Source organism: Lipophrys pholis (assembly GCF_963383615.2).
Source record: "Lipophrys pholis genome assembly, chromosome: 6".
Lineage (NCBI taxonomy): Eukaryota > Metazoa > Chordata > Actinopteri > Blenniiformes > Blenniidae > Lipophrys > Lipophrys pholis.
This window is the reverse complement of record NC_137629.1, coordinates 26,833,375-26,853,607: the sequence shown is the minus strand read 5'-3', so window position 1 is coordinate 26,853,607 and position 20,233 is coordinate 26,833,375. Positions and strand designations below refer to the sequence as shown.

The 20,233-nt window shown below is 41.2% G+C and overlaps 1 protein-coding gene across 1 annotated transcript; it reads right to left on the bottom strand.

The window, feature by feature from the left end:
• Positions 1–1,494: 1,494 nt before the first annotated feature.
• LOC308110796 (neuronal acetylcholine receptor subunit beta-2-like) lies at positions 1,495–17,595 on the bottom strand. The gene is made up of 6 exons (XM_080465377.1): positions 16,848–17,595; positions 8,192–8,337; positions 7,976–8,020; positions 7,410–7,519; positions 3,475–4,465; positions 1,495–3,190 (listed from the first exon to the last, which is right to left on the bottom strand). Exons 1-6 carry the CDS (start codon positions 16,897–16,899, stop codon positions 3,035–3,037), a joined length of 1,500 nt encoding a protein of 499 aa, XP_080321503.1. The 5' UTR covers positions 16,900–17,595; the 3' UTR covers positions 1,495–3,034.
• Positions 17,596–20,233: the final 2,638 nt, after the last annotated feature.

The window sequence follows — 20,233 nt, the reverse complement described above, 5'->3', positions numbered from 1 at the left end:
ACAGCATATGCGTCTCAATACCTGGAATGACGCCCCAGAAGTGAAGAAAATCTGTCATCTCCCTCCTGGCTTGTTCCAATTTTCAAAAAGTGTGTTGCTCCAACGAGCGAATCAGAACTCAAACCCTATATCGTGTCATCGGGGGTTTAGCCAATCCCAATCAAGGTAGTCCCTCCCTTTGACCCTCCCACAATTAGACAGCTCAGCTCTGGCACATGGCACCAAGACAAGTACTTCCTCTTCCTCTCAAGATGGGAAATGTGTGGGCGGAGCCAGTCCAGCGCACACAGACGCAGCATATTCGGAATGTAGCTCCTATGATCCAATATTTAAAAGGAGGAAAATCAAGGAAAAGCTGGATTTGGGGAAATAAACATTGAATACAACATTTAAGACCAATGAGACCCATGTGAAAGTGTTGAAAAGTTGTATATTATGACCCCTCTAAAACAGCGTTTCACAGCTTTATTATTGTGGGCGTGTGTGCGTTCATTTACGAGCTGTGATGTCATGTCAGCTGGCAAACAGCCTCACTGCCATCTTAAGCTAAAAGAAGGTGATGCTGTGAGCCCTGTAGATACAAGACTCTGTTTAATGAACCTGAAATCAGCTGCCTAAAATTTCACCCTGACCATACTCATTAATGCACTACGATTGTTGTGTGTCTTCCAATCGACTTCCAATGGAGAAAATGTCTCTCCTGGCTTATTATCTTAACCTTCACCAGCACAGCTGTGTGCACTCACCCTGACTTTAATTGAATGAAAACCATTTTGTTTAGATCACATTTTAATTCTAAAACATACAGTATAACTGATTTTGAGGACTGTTAGTACACTACACTCATTGGGTTTAATTTACCACATAGACAGTCCAGCTCACAATTGTGTGTCTAATCCTAATTTGGACACTAACCATAGTCCTAAAACCAAACGTCATCCCAAAGAAAATTACCCATGTGGAGCCTTGGATTTTGGACCCCTCAAAGTAGGTCAGGTATGTGTTGCCTTACTTTTTTCAGGCCCCACTAAACAGAACTATAAGACCACATAAACAGACTCAAATATTTATTTAGTTATTTTACCTTTTGTCAATAAATCTTTATTTACCTTACGATCATTTCCTGTAGACCTATTTTACTAGCCTGATCCTGACCCTTGAACTCCAACTTCAGTCAAACCATAAAGTATGTCTTCCGCTAAATCTTGCTTTCTGACTCGTTATCATAATGTGAGAATGGGAACAGATTTCTGTTCCTAGCAATGTCTTAGTATACACAAACACACACAAGCACATCCACGTACTGCAAAATCTTTGCGCCAAATATTTCTTGAAAATCACTGACTGAGTCCAAGAATCAGTCACAGTCCATCAAACACAGGAAAAGCTGCTGAAGAGGCTGAGATCAGAAGGTAAATACCTCATAAGAAATTATGGAAGAAACCGAGATGGATTTAGGATGTTGGAAAAAAGATCGCAGGATAGGGTCAACATCATTGTTCCTTGGTTTCACTTCAGTTTATTGATCTGTTTAGCAAGATATCCAGGTCTTCCCGTAAACCAAAACTCAACAAGTCACGCAACACGACAAGCCAGCGGAAAATAAAAAATAAAAAAGCTGCATATTGCTGCTCCATCAACTGATGAAACAAAGACAAAATAAATCATTGATGCAGGATTACAGTACACTTTTCCCATGGCTACTGTTAGCAACAGTGACAGTGTATTTTGACTGGTGACAAGTTATAATATCCCCCCAAAAAATTATAATTGGACACAAATTCAAGTAATGTCTCAGATCGCCATAATAACAAATACAATAGGAGAGAAGAAAATGCAGGTGCAGACACAGGTTGTTTGGTTGATTTTTCCAAGGCTAGTGTGTATAAAATACTATTATTGCTGCTGGTTTCCTTGGTGAAAGATGCTGAAAAGCTCGATGAATGTTGACAAAAAGTTTGAATGAAACCTGTAGACTGAACCTTTAGGAGAAGCACAGTGAGCAGCAGCAGCAGCAGCAGCAGCAGCCTTCTGGCCGCTGATGTAGTTTATAGCACTTTTGTAGTGTTCAGCCTTGATTCGACACACGTTCCTATTTCGAACATCACAACAGCAGTTTGTCACAGATATAATGAGTCAATCATGTCACATCAGAGTCCACACGGTGAGCTGTGAGAAGGTAGAAATCAGGCTGGGGAATCCCACAAACCTAATCCATCTATTTAAGGAGCCCAGCAGTGATCTCTGTCCCCCTCTCAGTTTTATTTTCCAAGGCAAGCATCATGAATTCTTACAGTGTGTGTATTGGCAACAGGACGGAGGGGGAGTGATCTTTCTTTCTGTGTATGCAAAGTTTGCATACACAGAAAGGATTCATCTTCTTCTCCTCATGTTTGCAACATGTCTGCACAATGAGTCTGTTTGTGAGATTCTGTGGTTTCGGACTCAACATAAGCACATTTAAAACAACAACCTGGGCAATGTTGTTTGCATGCCAGCCCTCACTGATGCCTGGAAAACAGATGGCGGAAAATAGCAAAGCGAAATCAAAATCAGGTCCTGAGTTGCTGTTGGTTGTTGGAGATCTGCAAGCCAACTGAGAATACCGTGGCTTAAAAGTTATATAACATCGCAGTTTGAGTTAAAAAAAATATAGCGTTCATTAAAACTTGAGTGTTGTTCTTATATTTTTGCATTTTGTTTCCTCCGAGTTTATACAAAATAGTGTTGATTAGTAATTCGTGATTAAATGACTTTGGATTATAAATTTAAAATGTATATTTTTCTTCCAAGAGATTTACAGATTTGGAGACTTAATATGTCCTGCTTCCTCTGTGAATTTCTGATGACCATGGTATCGGATGGCGGGGGAGGGGGAGGTGATGGAGGAAGGTTAAAGTGCATCTTCATGGTTTCCTAGCCGGGGTGTGGTGAGGGGCCGATGTACAAGGTGTTGAAATGTTAACAGAGCTCTTTCTGGAAGGGGCAGATCAAACGTTCATTTCTGGGTCGTATTAACATCAAAGTTGGGTTTTCAGTTATGCTCCATGTCTTCAACAATGGGGGTGTTGTAACTCTGGAAAAGAGGCTGCATGAAGAGGCCCATTGTCCCGACAACACAGACGCACACAAAGATCCACAAAAAGAGACGGTCGATCACCATCGCCACATATTTCCAGTCCTCGACGATCTGCAGAGACAAAGATAAGTCAGATGTTAAATTCTGCCCATGAATAGTTTTGTTTTTTTCTCTTGAACTCAGCATTGTGAAAGTGTGTTCCATGATCATCCACAGCTAGATTATCTGTCAGATTATCGATATAGGTTGAGCTGCCTGTGTTTTGCCTGTGTGCTGACAGGCAGTAAGCTGAAACTCCATCGGCCTATTGGGATCAATACACTTTTCTAAATCTGTATCTGAATATTTCTCATGGCATCCACGCTTGTGTCAATACTTTTTCGCAAATCACCTACCCCCTCATCGTCATCCTCACTCTTCATCTTCTCGGCGATGTAGCGGACTCCATCCACCGCGTCCTCCACGTCGATGTTGCTCTTGAGCGTCATCCTCTTCCTGAAATCGGTGTTCTCCGACAAGTCACTGATCTTCCAGCCGTAGCGTTTGGCCGAGTCCTCGTTGACGTAAAAGGACGAGGAGGAATCTGCCATCCCGGCGGGGTTTCCCGTCCCGCCGTCCGCCCCGCACCGTTTCTGATCAGAGTACTTCTGCTTTTGGTGTTTTTTCCGAAACTTCTCACGAATGTTGGAGCTACCGGGTCTCCGCATGAAGAGGAATGAGGGGAGTCGGTACAAGAAAACACGTTTGACCCAAGCTGGCATGGTGTGAGTACTGGGGGACCGATGGTGCACATTGAGAACGCAAACGCTGGTGACGATGGAGAAGGTCACCAGCACCATCGAGAACATCAGGTATTTCCCAATCAGAGGCACTGCTAAAGATGTGGGCGGGACAATCTTTGAGATCAGGAGTAAAAACACAGTCAGGGCCAGAAGGACCGAGATACAAAGAGTCATCTTCTCACCACAATCTGATGGGAGGTAGAAGACCAGAATAGCTAATGATGTGATCAGGATGCAGGGGATGATCAGGTTGATGGTGTAGAACAGAGGTTTCCTTTTGATAATGAAGTCATAGGTGATATCCAGGTATCTGATATCATTAGGGTCTTCATTCTTTCGTCCAGGCAGTGAAACGATGTCCCACTCACCGCTGGGTTTGAAGTCATCACGAGAAGCAAAATCACTGAGGAGGATAAGATCGATCTCTGTGTGGTCGTAGGTCCAAGAGCGAAACTTGAGCGTGCAGTTCTGCTGGTCGAAGGGGAAATCGCGGACTTCAATTTTGCAAGCCGACTTGTAGATCGCCGGTGGGAGCCAGGCAACCTCTCCATTGTTGGAAACCACAGCGTTGGAGTAGAAAGACACTTCGTAGGTGCCATCAGCACTGAGGGAGAATAGCAGAGAAGAACAAAGGAAAAAATTATTACAAGGCTCTCAAATAGTTTGTGTTTCAAAAGCAAATCAGCCATTCAAACACATACAGCATGATAAAGCAGATGCATGAATTTCAAAACAAATGAGGCAGCAGGTTGAGGGGACTGGTATAGTACTACAAAGCAAAATGATTCAAGCCTTCAATGACAATTCCCCTGGACACTTACTTATAGGTATTCAAGAGATATCCACCATAGAGAAAAACCCCAAGGCAAGCCCAGAATACATTACAGGGAATATATTGGAACGTTCCTCCCCAGTAACCAGGTGACACTGAGCTCTGCCAAGACTAGTGAATAAAAGTGACCAGTCGATATGTCTGATTAAATCAATTCTCAGAAAAACTATTTACATGTATGTAGGTCGGAAAAAGAGAATGAGGAGCAGTGTATTCTGATGTTTTATGTAGTTGGACTTTATACAAAATGGCATGTTCTCCTCTTTGAGGAAGTTCTCCAAAGGAACTGAGTAACAATTGTGATTTTGCCCCCCCACGTCTGATATGACTGAAATGAGATTTTATTTCCTAACTGTGTGTGAGAAAATGATCTGCGACCGTCTGTTTGCAGAGGTGACACATGCAGCAGTGTCCAAATTATAGCCTAGCTTGGGACACAAACCAGCAATATGACAACAACGGCCCCCCACAACTCAAATCTGCTGATCCAGACTTTTTCTCTCATCCCACCAAAGGCTGCAGGGGATGCATTATGAATAAGTGGCCTATCAATTATAAAGCAAGTCAGGAATCCAACCATCACACTTGGTCTCTAATGCTCTGGGGCTGCCGTGTAAATGCAGACTAATTAAAAATGCAGAGGCCCCACCTGCTTCCCCTGACCTCTGGTCTGCCAGACTTTAGTGCCAGACCTCGACCTGAAGTGCTGATCATTTCCTATCCGTTCGCCTTCTGGAGCCACTATGCTTTTCATGTCTTCTTTAGCTGACCAACAATTTGTGTTCATTAAAGATTAATGCCAGTATGCCCGGTAAACTCCGGGCTAACTGCTGACCAAAACACAAACGCTACGAGTACAAACAACTTGTGAGGCTGTCGGGCCCTCTTTAACATTTGTTCCTGGAGCCAGTCAATGAGAAAACAATCAGATCTACTCTTGTTCAACTGATTTGTTTCATTCATAGAGCATGGTCTCTGCAGGGGGCTGCACGGTGGTGTAGTGGTTAGTCTTGTCACCTCACAGCAAAATTCACAGTCCAAGTCGTGTTAGGGCCTATTTGTGTGGAGTTTGCATGTTCTGCCTGTTCATGTGTGGGTTTTCTCTGGGTACTTCACTGTATTCCAACAGTCCAAATCGAATTTATTAGAGTGTTGAAAATTCTGCAAACCATGCAATTTTCACTAGGACGCGATACAACTAAACTACTTCCAGATGAAGTTACTTTCCACATGTTAAGGATAAAAAAAATGAGCTAATGTCACAGTAGAAAGCAGCAGATGGACGGAGTTTCAGACCTGCAGGATAAAACATCAGGTGAGATAAACACAGGCTCTGGCACTGTTTCCTTCCTAACTACACTTTTCACAGCATTGAGATAATATGTAAATGTCAGCCACAGGCAGTTTTTACATTTTCAATATAACAGAATATAGGCACGCAAAATATCCTTGCATCATTATTTTGTTCAGAACTGCAGCTATAGACAATGAGATTGTGCGGTTGTTCAACATCAGCATGCACTGATGCATTAATGTACGGTGGTGGAGAAGCTTCATGCTCTTAAATTGCTTTTTTTCCCACTGGCGGCTTTTTTTTTTTCTGTGTCAGGTTTGCAGGTTCTGTCTGTGCATGTATGGGTTTTTCTTCAAGCACTTCAGTTTCCTCCCACGGACCCAAAGTGTGCCTCAGATGAGCTGGCCAATCTAATTTAATCTAAAAGTAGGTGTGTGACTGTGTGTGAGTCTGTCTCTGTGTTTAAACCTGGTGACCTCTCCAGGGTGTACCCTAGCTTCGGTCCCCAGCGGCTATTCTGTTACCCGTGTAGGATCAGCAGAACCGTGTGCGAATTGAACAAACATTTATGCTCTTTGCTTTTGCATTTTTATGCAAGTTCAATGAACTGATACGTTCGTTTAGGTGTTCAGAAGGTATGAAAACCCTTCGTGTGTATCTAGAACCAGCTGGGTTTCATATGCTGGATATGTGAGCTGGGGTGGAATACTTTTGACCGTGCCTGCGTCACTGCATCATATTGGAGGGTTTTGTTTAGTTATTTTTGCAATGCTATTGTCTTGTAAGTGTCTTTGGATCACTGAGTATTGTAATTTGGATAAGTATAGTTTGTTTACGTTAAATGACAGTCGTGTTTCAAGAGTATTCAATTTTGCGTCATCTGCTCACTGCAGCTTCCCTTTTTTTCTTTTTTTTTCATCAGCTGTTGTTGATACACTTGCATAATGTTTTGGAGTTGATTTAATAAGTTCTATTTCAAATGTCTTGCATCAGTTTTTTTTCATCATTCACTTTTTGCTTGACCGGATTCAAGTTTTAGGGAAATAAACATAAAATGATATCAAGCTATTTTGTTTACATAAAGTCTGTTATTCTTTAATTTGTTTTCTAATTTCTTGTTTTCTAGTAATAAATATGTTCTTTAGCCAATGTTAAACCGAACACTTATAATGATTAGACTTTCTGCAAACACTCTCGATAAAACTTTTTATATGTCATTTTATTCATTATTCCAAATGAAACGTGGTCAAAAAGTTGATATAAGAGGATTAAAGGTGTAAGAGGATATACTGAGAAACCTCTTAGGGAAATAGAGGGTTACTATGATAAATTTGCTCAATATTTCCATTGCTTTATATATTTTCATCACTTAGTTTTAAAAACACACTTATACACACTGTGTCTATCGGAAACCAGACATACTTGTTATAGAGGACAATGTCTGGTAGCCAGATGTGTTGTGACGGTAGTCGAATTTTCTTAATTCCCTCGTACTCTTCAGGATCCCACATTAATCTGTAGTCATTCCAAACCTTTATGGGAGAAAGAACACAGAATAAATAAAGACTGCAAATGCAATGTATAACGGCAACGACAAACAGGCATGAAAAAAACAATAATTTACCAATTTCAGTTCATGTTTTTATGACTACTTTAAACTTTCTTCAGATGGCTGCACCATCACAGTTGTAAATACAATTGATTTTCTACCTGTGTGTTTGAATGTATATATGTCACACCTGATCTTTGAAATGACCCGGTTTATCAAATGAGTAACATTAATTGACACAACCATCAAATTGCACATTTTTTATATTCTGTTCATACGTTTTACTTTGAAGACTACTATTTCTCTATGTCAGTGACAGTGAACATAACCTCCTGCCTTTAGTGAAACGTTAAATCAGAAGTCAGAAAAGAGTCCACCACTTTTCTGGGCGGCTTCCAGGGACAAAAGGCACCACGGACACGGTTAAATGGACACAAACCTGAGTGAGCCAACAGTTGGTGGTCATGATCTGCTCTCTTTCATTCTGAAACACAGACAGGCAAAGCATTTGTACATATAACCAGCAGCTCAACATTCTCCTCCTAAAAAGCAGCCAACTGCACTCTTGAATCAGCTGAAATCAGTACAATATGGCAGCACAATAACAGCATATGGACGTCGGAGTTGGCGTGCCGGTGTGTGTGTGTTTTCTTACCACATTGATCAGCTGAGCCAGAGACACCTGGATGTAAATGGTGACCTGTTGGCTGTTGTTAACAGCTGGTCTGATCAGCTTATTGTAGCGCTCAGGTGACAACAGGTGACCAACCAGCCTCTCCTCCACCTCCGCACACAGGGCAGCTGCACACAAACACACACACAACAATACACACAGAAAAGAGATCACTTTAAGTCCCTCCTGGTTCCACTCTGTCTGGCAACATATTGTCACATTAATGCTTAAAAACCATTAGAGTCGGGCTACAGTAACTATAATTCTGGGTCAGAGGCGCTGGGAATTTCAGACAGCTGTGAGTGTCTCAGAGAAATGTCAGCACAATCCAATATTAACAATGAATATTCATAGTAATAGTAGACAACAGAATGTGTAGTCTTGTTTCAATTCCTCGCTCTCATTGCAAACATTTTTATTCATATGATTAAACAGATATTAACCATGATACATATTACTGAGCTTCTAGTGAAGTTTTCTGTTATACAATTTTTCTTTTCCCCACATAAAGTACAAATACATCCCCTGTGTCGCAAGGTTACTCAAACTTATTCTGTTTCATAAGGCAAAGATGTCCCCTGGCCATTATGTAATATTATTCTTGGATGACTTGCCAAAATGTCAAACTCCACAACTGCCTAAAAAAAAAAACATTGACTTTCCTAATGTCATCATCTCGGTGGAGTGGATATTGAGATGATGCTCAGATATGAGCCTCATGTTCTTTAATGTATTGAGTTACTTATAAGTACTGCACTCTAACCAATTGTACCACTGGAGCACTGTAATATTATGTAAATAAACAAGTGTGTGACCTGCAGCTACGCGTGCGTGCGTGCGTGCGTGCGTGCGTGCGTGCGTGCGTGCGTGCGTGCGTGCGTGCGTGCGTGCGTGCGTGCGTGAACACCAGCCAGTGCAACATTTTAAAAATCTTAAATTTGATGTAAAGCAGAGTTCAGCTTCATCATGAGATGCTTTGTTCTTGGAAATGATCAGATGTGTGTTTTGTTATGGTTTTCCAATAAAGGAGGTAAAAAGAGTTCAGTGTGTTGTCGTCCAGATGCCTGTTTGTGTGTTGCACTCAAGGATTTCTTGACAACCCTGCTATCAGTGTGTTTGTGGTGAATAAACACAAAAGCTTGAAATAGCTTTCTTGGAGTGACCTTTTCATACAAACAGCCATTATGAAAACATGTACTGTATATGTACTGTATATGTACTGTACTGTATATACTGTATCCCCACTGTTACCTAGTGTGATATTGTGTAAACTATATTAAAGTTACATTTAAAAGAAATCGAAACTTTGGAGTTATTTCAGATAACTTCTTGTTCAGCATACATTAAATTGTCATTTGAAGTTACGTATAAAACACATATGTATACAAAAACATAGAAAATATGCACACATGCCCAGGGTCAAGTTGGTGAAGCGATGTTTAAATGTCGTGCTGTGCTTTCTCACCAATTAGCTGCTGCAGTGATGCAGCATGTTGCCTGTCCTCAGATGTATTTTGTGTGCAATGAGAGCAATGGAAGTAATGCACTCGTACGTGTTAGTGCACAAGAGGAAAAGAGGTAAAGTAAATTATACGTAATATTGTAATTATTGACGGTCCAACGCACAGACACAGACAGAAACACACATGTAGCTATTTGCTCTCCAGGCCTGTAATCACCTATACAGCATGCTGCGTATTGCATGTTTACAGTGCATGTAATATGCAGTTCATATGACAATGGGGGCTCATGTTTAATAGACATGAAAATCCAGAGAGAGGGAGATGGAAAAGATACCTCCGGGCTGATTTCAACCATGTAATCAACAGAGAACAATGTCTGACTGGGTCAGGGAGCTTCAGTGACAGTGAGCGCTTCAAAGCAATGACACTCTGCCAGACCGTGATGCATTAAAAAAAAAAAACAACCTTCCAGTCATTATTCAAAAAGCTAAATCTCTATGATCAAAGCTTTCAATTAAAACCGACTGTGAAGGAGTCTGCTTAACAACTTGCAGTTAAAAACTTTAAATCCCTCAATAAGGCCATTTTCTGGAAATTCACATAAATTAAAGTCTGCAGACAAAATGAATATTTAACAATACAAATGCTCATAAAATATTGTTCATGCTTGGTATTCATGCCTTGTTTGAGTTTGTTTTGCAGAGCTTTTGTGAAATCTTTTGTGTCTCAAAAAAATTATTGACATGACTGCTGGTAATGCCTCAGACAGTTTAAACTAGAAAGCGACAGAAAGTGGTGGATTACATAAGAGGTCAATACTGTGTAAATCGTTGCCCAAAGCACCATAATCACCCTTCTTTAAAAGGCCTTCCTTAAAATTAATCGTAATTTCAGTTATCTGTGAAAGTCAAACAGAACACACAATGTCCTGTACGCGGAGGTGCTACTGTTCATATTGAAGAACAAGAAGAAGAAAAACAAAAGCATGTCGAACAACACAAAAAGGGACAAGCACATGAAAGTTAAGAAATATGAGGAACAACACTGCAGTCCACCTGGTTGCAGGGTCCCATCCTGGTCTTTCTAACTGTTGATATTTGATTGTCAGATTCTGTTGAACATTGAAGATCACTCGTTGATGTTGAAATGACATCCCACTGAAGATTACGATGACTTTAGCTGCAGCATAGTTCAGGGGCAGACATCCTCATCACAGGATGAGGCCTACCAGACACTGCACCAGAAGATCTGGTGTATGAATGGCATCAGTTTCTGGAGACATTGCATTGATCTTAGGGAACCATTCATACTGTAGCAGCTGTGCAAACACTCCTGACCTGGCATCAGGAATGCACTCGTGTCCAGCCATCTCAAAGCTCTACAGTTTCCAGCCTTAGGCAAAAGTGAAAATGGTCTGTTTTGGCACTTTACTTGCGCTGGTCCGCAGCCATGCACACAGCTGTCTCATCAATATCTTTTCAAAATAACAGCGTGTTGAGAGATGTGTCAGGGTAGGAGACGCTGCGCTTTGAAGGCAGGAGCAGAGAGGAGAGGTGTACCCTGCACTTGGTCACTGTGCATTAACCTCCAGCGAGCCGTCATGTGAGGAGGAGACAGCAGAAGAGTGTCCAAAGTCTGAGCAACCCTGACACGACTCTAAACCCGGAGGGCAAACGTGCTCTGAGACAGAAAGCTCTGTCCGTCAGGATTACACAAAGAGAAGTGAAGGACGCACACGCAAGCAGAGGAGGACACCAGACGCACACAAACACACCACAAATAAACAATGCCAACATTAGTGTGTGCAACTAAACAATTACCAGATTAGTATAATCATCCGATCAAGTGAAATTGGATCATGCCATATTATGCTGATGATTCATGGGGAATGACTGTGACTCATAAATGTGGATCACAGCCCGGCAACAATTCATTGTCTTGATGTATTCAGAGTGTGGACTGATGCATGGTGGTGCGATGGCTTCTTGGTACGAATAAAAGCAACTGGTTTTTAAAATTTCAAAATCCTGTTTGTTGAGCTCATTGTAGGTTTTCCAGTTTCATTTGTCTTTCCGCTTAATAGGATTAAAGCCGTCCCAAAAGCAAAACACGTTAAACTCCACCGGTGTTGGCTAATAGATGAAGGGAAATTGAGCAATGTTTGAGGAGCCTCGTTTGTAGGTTACTGAGCTTCAAATTATATTGTTGCAGAATTGAACAAAACTTAGTAATGACCGGGAAAAGGATCAACACCCTTGGACCAGTCCAGCGTTCAGTCTATTCACCATGAGAACGTTCATTCACCTTTTGAAACTGTTGTATAACACATTCTATAATGAAATAAGTCCCTGACTCTGCATGAGCTCAAACATTTAGAGTGCATGAAGAAAAGAATCCTGTGATTTTTAATCCTGACCTATAGGCAGGATTGAAATTAGGCTATCTTGGCATCAGCTCTCGTCATTGTAACTCTTCTGTAATTATTTGTTTTAACAATGCCTACCTATAACACAATGAGTCTTGTTTCAATACACCACTTTAGAGTCCATGGAATAAATGTGGCCAGGTCAACTTTTGCTGTTTTGATTGCCACATCATCCAACCTGGCTTGACGGCATCGACCTACTCTCATATTCATTAATATCCACGTATGTAATAAATTCAGGAGTCATCCCCCGCTCATTCAAAATGTCATTATGTGTTCACACCTTGCACTGATTGGTTAAGCAGTAGTGACAATGACAGCTGGAACTGGTGACTGGAGGTGCTGATCATCATCCTTTCATTCTTCTCAATTCTGTTACCACAATGGAAATAATACTTTTACAGTTGACATGTGTCTAAATCTGAATTGTCCAAACTTGAACATGTACAAAAAAATCCTGCTGTGGATCTGAGTAAAGTCAGAAAAAAATGCTACAACAGTAAGCAGCTAACACAAATCTTCAATACCTGTTGTCATTTTTAAAAAAAAAAGCTTATGTGTTACAAGCAGTGTGCATGAGTTGTAAACCACTTTCTGTTTGTGTGTAATATTGAGACTATAAAGATTAATATTGATAAATATGACAACATGGGATGAGTAAATTCAGCTCAGCTATCAGTTGTTCAGTTGCTTTTCACTCCCTCAAGATAGCAATTAAACAACGATTCAACAGAGAGCAACTCATTGTAACACCAAGATATTGGGTACACAGATGTAGAATTGTTTTTTAAACAGAATGAACCAATTGTTTTCCTCTGGCTATTGTGTTTTTAACCAGCAAAGGGATTTGGTACCTTAAGTACTTCTTCCATCAATCCTCTATACAGCTTTGACTTCTTCACCGTTTTATTTAAACAATATTTTAAAAGCACAACTTACCCAATGACTGGATGAACCAACACAATTTTAAACATCAACATTAAAGAAATTCTAAGATTATAATTGTATATATGTGGTTAGTTGATCATTTTATTTGAAGATGTGTTAATCACATTTGGATAAGCATGAAAAAGATGACTGAGATTAATTCTAGAACATATCCTCAGTTAATGTTTCATTGCTTTTGTAAAACAACCCTCAGATGGACTGTTGGGAAGTGAGAATAACGATGGACGGACAGATGAATGAATAGTTTGATAGGTGGATAGCTGGCAATCTGGTGGATAAATGGGTGATTGTGGTTGTTCGTGAAAGTCTTATCTAACAATAGAAATGAGTCTTCGCCAGAAACATCCACACAGCAGCACATACTGTATACATAAGCAGGGCTTTTGCCTAAAATCATAAAACACAGACTGCTGTGTGGAAACTAAATAGTTGTTGTTCACATGGTTCCACATATAGATCGTGATCGTGGAATGAGTCTTTAGTGTGGTTCCTTAAGTGGTGACTCTTCTGATTTCTGGCTTAGAGAAATAAGAGGAGTCACATTGCCTTAAAAGTGTAAAGGGGACCGTATAAAAATAAATTCAGCACAAAAAATGAATAAACCACAAAAGACAATTGTGCTGCATGTGACTGCTGAGCAGGATGGAAGATGCGGAGGAAGTGCAGTATAGACCTGTACGGAGTGACGCAAGGCGCTGGCTCTGACAGTAAATGCTAAAACAGTACATGAGGCTAAAATGAGATGTGTATGAGGTTGATGTAAGCAGAGATGGAACATTAGGGAGTCTACCAGCAGGTCTCATCACACATGTATGCACACACACACATACACACTCCTGTCCGCCCCACTGCACTCTCCACACCTCAATAATTCATTGCAGCTAAAATAAAAATGCCATCATCCTACATGCAGAGAGACTCAAATACAATCAGAGATTATTCTGTGTCTTGTTTTCCCAGACAAAAATCAGCATATTGACCACCGCAACACGCAAAGAGTAGAAAAACCACACACAAAAAAAAAATCTCTCAAATAAGCTGCTCGTTCGAGATGTGGAGGGCTGAATACCCTGTGTCATCTGCAGAGCACAGAGAGAAAAACATCCAAATACTGCATCCGGTAGGCTTCTTTTTAGGATGGTGAATTATTCAGAGGTTGCTATCTGAGGTGGCCTTTCCAAGCCCAAACAATTTAAACTTCAACCGTCTACTTCGTACACTGTCTAATATCGGCCATCGCACAAAAAAATAAAAAAAACACCCATGTGCCATTCATATGCGTTCAAAGCCACACAGTCAACTCCTAACAAGATATTTTACGTTGCCCAGAGTGGCTCTTCTGCCTGAGAGAGTTTTGTGCTTTAAGCGTCTCGAAGGACTTCTGATGGTTGTTTCGCCCCAAACTTTTCTTCTTGACGCAGTCCTTCTGTCTCTGAGGATGAACCCAACTATCATACAATATTTTTGTTCCGGCCATAGACGCTTCCTCGTGTCTGCAATACCATTTTACTTTGAGGATTTTCAAGAACATGCCAATAAAGGTTTTATGTGTTTTGGGGGTTTTTTGCTCGTCACCTGATGCGGCTTCTCATTCTTGCAAAGTATATTGACATCTGTGTCCATCTAAACAAGTGCGTCAATGCAGTGACTAATGGTTTACTATGAAGCATTGACTCACCGATGCTGAGCCCTGCTTACCGGACACATTTGCATTTGTGAGAAAGCAGTTTGTAAACTTGTGAGAAATATCAACTTTACAAAAAAAAAAGAAAAATCCACCAGGATAAAATGTTGCACTGCATATTTATTTTCTGTTCATCAGCTTGTTAAGTTCCCTCTCGGGGGCAAGGGAGAATCGGAGTCAGGGTTGTGTGGGGATTTCGTGCAACATGCTAAACACAGATAGTGTGTGACCCTCTCTTGCACTCCAAGGCATTTTATGTGCATTTAATGTGAACAACGTTTCACTGGGAACTGTAGCACACGCTAGTACGTTCACTGCAGCATGCAGTAGATACTGAGCGAGACAGAGAGCAGAGGGAAGTGTGATGGAGCCCTGAATATGTCAGATAAGTTACAGCACAAAAGTGGGTCTGTGGAAAAGACGTGCAGAGCAAAACAGAAAAAGTGTCTTGCAGGAACAGACAGGAAGTGGTACAGAGAGTGAAATGGGGAAATAAAGGCAGGCAGTAGACAACATGATATATTGCTGCAGAGCAGCTGACTGGGTCGGGTGTTTCTTTTACTCCAGCAGCTCGGAGAAAGATTGTAAGATGCAAGAAAAACCACAGTCACTCGACTGGAAACAGAGCCAAGTTGAAAATAAACAAATCGCATGAGAGGATGTGTTTATAAATGATATGTTCATGATCTTTTAATAACACATAAACACTTGGCTGATGCTGCTTCACAATCATTTGCCACAATGTAATAAATTACAATAATATTAATAATTCATTTTACTTGTCAGGGTAACCCAAATTTATTTTGAAATAAAACAGTTGAACTGTCTGATTGTCACTACTTGTGTATTAAATAGACATTTTTTAAAACAGTATTTGGCAGATTCAATGCAAAATATCACGACTGAAGGTAGGGGCACACAAGTTGCCACTACATCATAGAAAAACACATAGAGAGGGACGATCACACATAAACACACACACACAAAGGCACATTTCCAACCCAATATTAACCAGTTCACCTCAAATGCATCTATTTGGATTGTGGATAGTCGGATGAAACCGAAATAGTAGGAGGAATCTCATGCACACGCAATGAGAACATGCAAACTCTACACAGAAAGGCCCCAAGCCCAGCCTCCAACCAAGGATTTTCTCACTATGAGAGGAGAGCGCTCACCACGACACTTCTGTGTGGCATTACACTAAGCTATAAATATATATTTTTTTCAGATAAAATGAGTTTGTGCAGTTCATGTTTGTTGATGTGGAGCACTGTGTATTGTTTTGTAGTAGAAGTGAGCCATGCATGTTGCATGCCTTGCCATTAGATTAATTGGATAATCCACATGGGAGTGATGCTATGTTTCCTCTGCAAAGTTTAGGTGTAGTTTATTAATTCGTTCATGGTTTATCTATTGACTCCTCTAAGTCAGCAGGCACAGTTGGCACTGTTTTGCGTTGTATGCAGAACATTTTCAGGACCCTGGACAGCTCCAGGGAAAGCGTTCCTGTAAATGACCGTACTTCAGCTGCTTCTAAAATAAAAAGATGGCTTTTAGTCAACTTCGAACCACACTGTGAGGGTATTGATGTACTTACATTGCAGGTCGGTAGTCAGAGCAAGTAACATCACTTTTTTTTTAAATATAATTGTGTAAGAAGTCCTAAAAGTGTCCACATTTTAAACACAGTCCTGCTGCGCATTGAGAAGCAGTGACAGAAGCATCGATTGTCTTGTTTAAAACACAGGTCATCGTGACAAAGAGACAAATAACAAACTTTTTCATTTAAATTGTGCCCCACAAAACAAACTAATTCTCCTCCAACTCTTAGTTAGACGATTGAGGCGTGCTGTGAAATCACGTGTCTGACGCACGGAAACGCCACTACTTCTCACCAGTGGCCTGCTTTTCTGCAACACTGACGACTTAAAGATAAAAGTAATTATTAAGTATATACTTCAGATACCCGCAAAAAAGGATTAAACTTTTTAACAATACCGATGCATGTGTACAATGTATGACATGGACGAGTCTTGGAGAATGTCATTTTACAATGGACAACCCGCATGGATAAAGTCTCATACACAAAGTGGAAGATTTAAATGGATTACTTACTTGCCACGGTGAGAACCAGGAGAGTCAATGCTGCTTTCACCGGGACTGCCATCGCTACCCCCCTCCAGTGTGACACACACACACACACACAAACTTGCAGATGAAGTGTTTCTCGGATTTCCCTCCTTCCTGCGCTCAGTTTGTTTGTAAAAAAAAAAAAAAAAGAAGTGTAAAACAAAGAAGAACAGAAACCGGTTGGTTTATATCGGTGCCATTGCTCCTGATCCCACCGATGACGACCTTGAGATGGAGATGGGAGGCATGAGGAGGACGGAGGACAGCTGACTGCTGTGTGAGCCCAGAGATGAGGAGGCTGGCCGCCTTGTGCCAGAGCGCACCGACTCCACCGCTGACTGCTCCTGTGGCTGTGATTGCGCGCAGCCGAACCCGGAGAGAACAAAAGCAACCCTTAATTTTCCTTCAACGATGGAAATAGCGTTTTCCCGAGGGAGGAAAAAAAATCTAAAAAAGGTCAGAAACTAGCGAGGAAACGCCACTCTTCTTATCAGCAAAGCGGCCATTCTTCAGATAAAACATTTAAGCGCCCTGGTCGTCGCGTCGCCCTGCCCGCCCCGTGCGCCCTCCTGTCGGGCGTCACTTTCACTCTGTGCAGTCATGATCGACACGGCTTGACATGTGTGACAACAAACAGGAAGCGATAACTCTTGTAAACGTCCCAAAGGAACACAACGGATTCTCAGAAGCTATAGTAACCGATCTTATCTCCTCCAATGAGAGTCTGTGCTCTGAAATGTTCCTTCAAGTTAATTAAAACACGTGTAAGAACCTCAGCTTGCAGTATGATGTGCGCACTGGTGCCTAAACCACAAAAAAAAAAAAAAAAAAAAGATCTTTCATTAGGAAAGCTCCTATGATCGTTAAAATTGTGAGAAATTCAAAGTCTAATACAGAAACTAAAACACGTTCTTGGCAGCAGAGCAGAGACTCTGTAATCTGGATTCAACGCATTATGATGCAGTTGCAGGAATGAGAAGTGGAGGTTGCATGTCGCATGTTGCTGTTGGAAAACATAAACAGTCGTGGGTCCTGACATTCTGCCAAATAGAAATAATGACGATGATGATGATGAAGTGAACATGATAGCCACCTGTCTGTGGAGTAAAGGTCCACCATTATCGCCAAATGGTCAACTGGAGGAGAACCATGTGAACCTTTAGAAAATACACCTGTGCAAAAACTTTAAGAGTTCAAACATCTTCTAATTGCAAAAACAGTTTTCTTTAAATATGAGCTGTGTGTTTGTGTGTGTGTGTGTGTGTGTGTGTGTGTGTGTGTGTGTGTGTGTGTGTGTGTGTGTGTGTGTGTGTGTGTGTGTGTGTGTGTGTGTGTGTGTGTGTGTGTGTGTGTGTGTGTGTGTGTGTGTGTGTGTGTGTGTGTGTGTGTGTGTGTGTGTGTGTGTGTATGTGTGTCTCCTCGACCTTCACACATCAGTGCAGCTGAACTACCCCAGAGGTCCCTTTGGTGGTGAGTGAAGAGAAGAGGGCAGGAGAAAGAGACTTGGCTTTAAACGTGCAACACAACACTATTCCAGCTAATTATTTCACTGTATGGAGGAGGAGGAGGAGGAGGAGGAGGAGGAGGAGCAGGAGCAGGAGCAGGAGCAGGAGGAGGAGGAGCAGGAGGTGGAGGAGTAGGAGCAGGAGGAGGAGCAGAAGGAGCAGGAGGAGAAGGAGGAGCAGGAGGAGGAGAAGGAGAAGGAGGAGGAGCAGAAGGAGCAGGAGGAGCAGGAAGAGGAGGAGGAGGAGGAGCAGAAGGAGCAGGAGGAGCAGGAGGAGGAGGAGGAGCACTGGGAACAAATAAGAGGAAAACATTATGTTTGTTTCATGAACCTTAATATTACGTCAGGAGTTTGAAAAAACATAATTAATAAATAAAGAATATAGTTAATTAAGGATCATATCAACTCTGTATTGTTAAGTTTTAGAATATAAGTTACCATACCTTCATAACTTACTGTTGTTATCAGAAATTCTTTCAGTAAGATACGTCCCAATTACAACAAAAATGTATTTATTTATTGGCTCAATATGATTGAAGTGATAAATGTTATTTTTGGCTGGTAAAATGTTTTGAATGCTGAGGATTTCCTTTCAACCCACTTTCTTCATCCTATTTGATTTGACACAAGTTTCACACAAGTTTGAACTTCCTATTGTCATTCTGGGGAAGTTGGATTATAACCTCTCCTTTCACAGTCACAAGCTGTTGCTCTCGTCGAGTCTAGACCACCACTGCCCCATATTACCAGATCTATAACTAAACTTGGCATATCTATCTAGTATTTAATGCACATATGTACTGATCAAATGTAAGGTGATGTCACTCCTCCCAAGTTACTCTCAAAGTGAACACAAACATGAGTGTTTCCAAAATTATTGATGACTTCTTTAAGCCTTATAGTGTTTCTCAAAAGCAGAGGAACACATGCAAGGAAGAGAAGAGCCAAAAGTGCAAGAGTTTTACTTTCCTCTGAACCTTTGTTTCACGGTTTTTTTTCCAAATTCAAATGAGAAGTTTCACGGTTCACATGTTTATGAACACACAGGCCATAACATTAACTCCCAGTCACAGCTCCAAATTCAGCTAAATTGCATTACCATCCCATCACACCCCATTACAGCCACACTTCAGTAACACGCGAGCATCCGCCCTCCCAGAGTCCCCACCCGTCCCTCCTAATGAACATTATCTCCCAACCTAAAAGCAACGGAGAGGAGCAGAGGGAGGCCAGATTTAATCAGAGCTACTTAGAGCTCGCTGTGGGGTCTGCTTGTACTCTGAAGAGGCAGCCAGCAACCACACACACACACACACACACACACTTTTTCCCACATTCTGCATTTAACAGATACAATCGTTGTTGCCATGTTTCGTGCCCATGTAATTGATATGGAGGTGGATTACAAGCATGACACACACTAACATTATTTCAGCAAAACACAGACAAATACTCCACTGCTGAGATTTAAAGTCCCATCAGAATCATTTCTCGAAAGCTTACAGAAGTGACGGACTATTTATTTAATCCTTGAGGGACAAACTGTGTTTTTCACACCAGCAATGTCCAATTCATAAAGTATCAGACTAAAGAATGAACCTCTGGACAACCATTGCTCCAGAGATTATATTTCTATTAACTGGTAAACTTTGGCCGCACCGACAGGCAATAATACAATTTATGTTGTTGTTTTTTGGATTAGGTTATAGTGTAGTAGTTAACATCCTTGAGTCACAGTGAGAATATTTGTCTTCTCTGCAGTGTTTGCATGTTCTCCCTTTGTGTGCTCGTTTTTGTTTTGCTGTTTTCAGGTACGCTGCTATCCTTCCACAGTCCATGAATATATGTTGGCGTTTAGTTTATGACT

Bases quoted from the DNA above. Each gene is read 5' to 3' on its own strand.
- LOC308110796 (XM_080465377.1), bottom strand. From the start codon at position 16,899: ATGGCAGTCCCGGTGAAAGCAGCATTGACTCTCCTGGTTCTCACCGTG. The intron at 8,021-8,191 runs GTAAGAAAACAC...TCTGTGTTTCAG, and splicing joins TGGCTCAGCTGATCAATGTG to AATGAAAGAGAGCAGATCAT. The intron at 7,520-7,975 runs GTTTGTGTCCAT...TCTCCCATAAAG, and splicing joins CCAACTGTTGGCTCACTCAG to GTTTGGAATGACTACAGATT.